The sequence below is a fragment of the Varroa destructor genome, unplaced genomic scaffold, assembly GCF_002443255.2.
Source record: "Varroa destructor unplaced genomic scaffold, Vdes_3.0 BEIS01000002.1, whole genome shotgun sequence".
Lineage (NCBI taxonomy): Eukaryota > Metazoa > Arthropoda > Arachnida > Mesostigmata > Varroidae > Varroa > Varroa destructor.
This window is the reverse complement of record NW_019211455.1, coordinates 17,025,126-17,028,954: the sequence shown is the minus strand read 5'-3', so window position 1 is coordinate 17,028,954 and position 3,829 is coordinate 17,025,126. Positions and strand designations below refer to the sequence as shown.

At 42.5% G+C, this 3,829-nt stretch overlaps 1 protein-coding gene across 1 annotated transcript; it reads left to right on the top strand.

Annotated features, from left to right (window-relative positions):
- LOC111244441 (ras-like protein family member 11B) lies at positions 1-3,368 on the top strand. Its single transcript, XM_022791594.2, has 3 exons — positions 1-305; positions 504-637; positions 1,192-3,368. Exons 1-3 carry the CDS (start codon positions 230-232, stop codon positions 1,603-1,605), a joined length of 624 nt encoding a protein of 207 aa, XP_022647329.1. The 5' UTR covers positions 1-229; the 3' UTR covers positions 1,606-3,368.
- Positions 3,369-3,829: the final 461 nt, after the last annotated feature.

The following is a 3,829-nucleotide window of genomic DNA, read 5'->3' as shown; positions in this document are numbered from 1 at the left end:
CTGTGGAAGGCTTTATAAGCCGAGCAGCCTAAACAGCCAAGTCAGATCATGGCGAGGTTGCCCCTTAGCAATTAGTTATAGTAACAGCCGTGAAACTACGATAAGTAAACCGTGAACAGATTTGTTCAGAGGTCTTAGTGCAATTGTGTTATACGTTAGGGGCACAGAGCTGGAGCAGCCCGGTTCAGTTTTTCCTCAACCGCACTTCTCTTTCCCAGCAGCACCAAACATGACGAATAAACCTCGCCAGAACCCCATTAAGATGCGAGTCATTGTCGTAGGACCCAAGGGTGTCGGGAAGTCGGGTACGTATCTGAAACATTTGATATTTGTGCAACGACGTTGTCTTTAACAAGTAAGAAAACGGTTCGATCTTTCTGTAAACGGGGTGAAGATTAAACCTTGTAGAGGATATAGCTGCCAATAGTTCTTTGCTGGCTGGCAACAGTATCGTTTGATTCTGCATGCTGACTAAATGAATTTTTCTATCATCTCTATCTTAGCTTGTATCGTCAAATTCTTGACGAACAAATTTCTCTACGACTACAGTTCAAAACAGGATAATAGTTACCATAATCAAGTGACGCTCGAGGAGACCATCTACGACCTCGATGTGACCGATATCACTAAGCATAACGTAAGTTGGTCATAGCTACAAGCTTAAGTCATTGTATCCTATGAAATGTCCATAAACGTGTTTGGCATTCTTATGCTGTAGTGTGTTGAAGTTGCAGACGCGCTAAACGTCAACTTCTCACGATTGGAACGTTTTGAAGTTAAGCCTTCGGCATGAAAGACCGTATATATTTATGCTAACGAAATCTATTTTTTTTGTTCGACTTTGTCCTCAAGACTCCAGAAAAAAAAATAAAACGAAGGTAGAAATGATATTAGCTGGAAACCTCACTAGCTAAATGCATGCCGAGAAATCTGAATATTAGTTTTTCCATAACCAATTAATACTCTTAGAAGCATCATTCTTAGAAATTTGTTCACAAGTACGAAATGTTCGAAGCGCTTGCAGCCTGCTGACTAGTTGATTAGGACAAAGCTAAGGTTCTAATTTGTCATTGCTTAGATATTTCGTTCATTAGCTGGCAGTATCTTTTATTTGAGTAGGAATATAGGAAGGATTAAAGAACAACATTGTAACGATCCCTGCTTTGTGCCTCGCCTATCTGTCTTTTGCAGAGTTCGGAATCTCTTCCGGTCACGAAATGCGAAATGGTCGATGCGTTCGTAGTTGTCTACTCCATCGACAACCGATGGAGCTTCGATGAAGCATCTGGATGGCACCAGAAACTTGAGGCGCGCTTTCCGGATTCACCGATCCTACTCCTAGCTAACAAGTGCGATATGGCATATGCGCGCGAGGTGGACGCTGAGGAAGGCAAGGAATTAGCTGGTGAACTATTCTTTGAAGTGTCTGCCGCCGAAAGCGAATCTACGGCCCTGAATCGGGCGTTCGCGGCACTGTTCCGACGAGTGGTTCAGTTGAGAAACTGTCAGACGGTAAAAAGAAAGCTTAGCATGACCAAAAAGATCGGCAGTATTTTCACGCGCAAAGATTCAGCTCGGCGCATTAGCACCAGTGCATCGATGTGAGAAAACGAAGCGATGCTCACCCATCATAAACGAGGAGAGGTGAAAGCGATGGACGCACGCTAGCTAAGCGTCGGAGTTCCCTCTCCCGTCTCGTACGAGAGCGCTTTCGGTTTGTATATATCTTCGTGTTGATGAATACATTTTAATGGACACATCCAGGGACGATGTTAAGGGTCGCCATGGCCGTAACAGCCGACAGAGCAGTAACAGCAAGCTCACTTACGGCATTTGAAGCAGTCCAACGTAGAACAAACATATAGAATAAGCACACGACAAGCGAGCGCGATCCGGTCGACCAGAAGGTCAATCCCGAATCTATTTATGATACACATTACTGGGAGAACGAAGAACGACGCGCCGATCACACTTTGCTAAAATGAGCACATTTCCAAAATACGTCAGTCAACCACGGATCCATACAATTATACCAGCAACAGCAATAGCGCACAAGTAGCGTCTGCTTATCTAATCCTGATGATGCCTCGAGTCGCCGAAATCGTCATTCGGTCTTTGTTACATCACTATTCAGCCTAGTTAGCGAAATACTTTATTCTGACCGATTCCGTACCTGATTTTAGCCCGACCGGTTGCATTCTCACACACCGTATGTACATAAGGGTCAATCACTCGCTTGTTTGACATTCAGCATAAGAAGATAAGGAACAGGAAGAAGATATATCAATTAACGGTACTGAAACTGCTGTGACAGTTGCAGCTCGGTGAGAATGGCTAACCAGTGCTATGGCGCGTTAGTGTCAGACGCCCAGAATCGAGCAAAAGTTATCACATATTATATATTGGGATACAAAGATAAGACTAAGTAATTTCACAACTTTAATAGCACATTCATCCCGCATTGTATAGGTCAACTTTTTTACTACGTTCACAACAAGTCGCTCACAGGCTAGCATCAGTAGGATACAGCTGTTGCTTAATGCTATATTAGTACAATTGTTGTCAATGGAACCTATACAAGGTTGTATACGTGTCAAAGGCTGAATCGGACCTGAAAAAGGACAAATTACCAATACATGATTAGTTTGTGAACTGGTAACAGCACTAACACATGCTAATGAAACGTTTCGAGAACCTCAAAACCGGTGTGAAGCTTATCTCTTGCCGTTTGTTTCTTAACGTGCGGATGCCAGTAATGAAGTGATATCGTATCGATCAGTGGACGTTCAACAAGTGAAGTCCTGTGAAGAGGAACGGGAACGCTACCGCCGTTAAGTAGCCAATTCGTGCGGGTTACTTTGGAACAGCGGTGCGTTGTCCATATGTATCGACAAACTTAAAAGGGCGAAACATCACAGTTATATCCCTAAGATGTGTGTTTACGTATGTTATTCGAATGTATGCCTTAGACGCTGAAAAGAAGGAACTATTCGACTAGGTATCGAGGTTATGTTGACGATGTCGTCTAAGGATTGAATCAGCTTTAATAACAGAATAATCATCATTATTACGACCATAACGACCCTAATAATTGAAACGAAACCCAGTGAAGATAAGGAAGCGGCCAGAAAAAAAGAACACAACAGAGGGAACTGTTTACAGATATGGCTGCAGGCGGCCATCCCACACGGTCCCTGCGTAGGAATCAGAAGCAGGCCCATTGAGCTGTACCACTGAACATAGTGTAAATAAGAACTTGTACGTTTGTAAGTAAACCAAGACAACAGTTTCAAACTATACACTTGTGAAGGTATTTAGACAAATATTGCTATTGAGTATCAATAAAGTTATACGGTTAACTAGTCGAACTTTATCATGTGCTTATTATCAGTACCGTCTTAAATGGCTTATTAGAATAGTGAACAAAAAAAATCATCATTTTCGCAAATAGAAACACGAAAGTGCTAAAAGTCTTTCCTGCATCATGCTTAACGTTGAGTCACTTCCAAGCTGTTACTACGAAATTCGAGCGTTTTTTCGCATAGAGTAGTTTTATTTCCCATAATATCACATTCCGAACACACATCCGGAAAACAACCGGTTCCTCGAGACTCACGACGAAGCTTATACGCTTCCATGTTTGATATCCGGTACTTCAAACGTTCGGCATTACTTAAGGCGGCAGGCTATCAGCTCGAAACGAAGTTATCTGCCCTTTGACCCGAACTTAGACCGTCGCGTCTAGGTTCGAGCGAAATTTAACAGGCGGAAACGTTAGTCATTGTGACAAAGTTCCTGTAACATTCATTTTTTATATATTTTTTTGTAA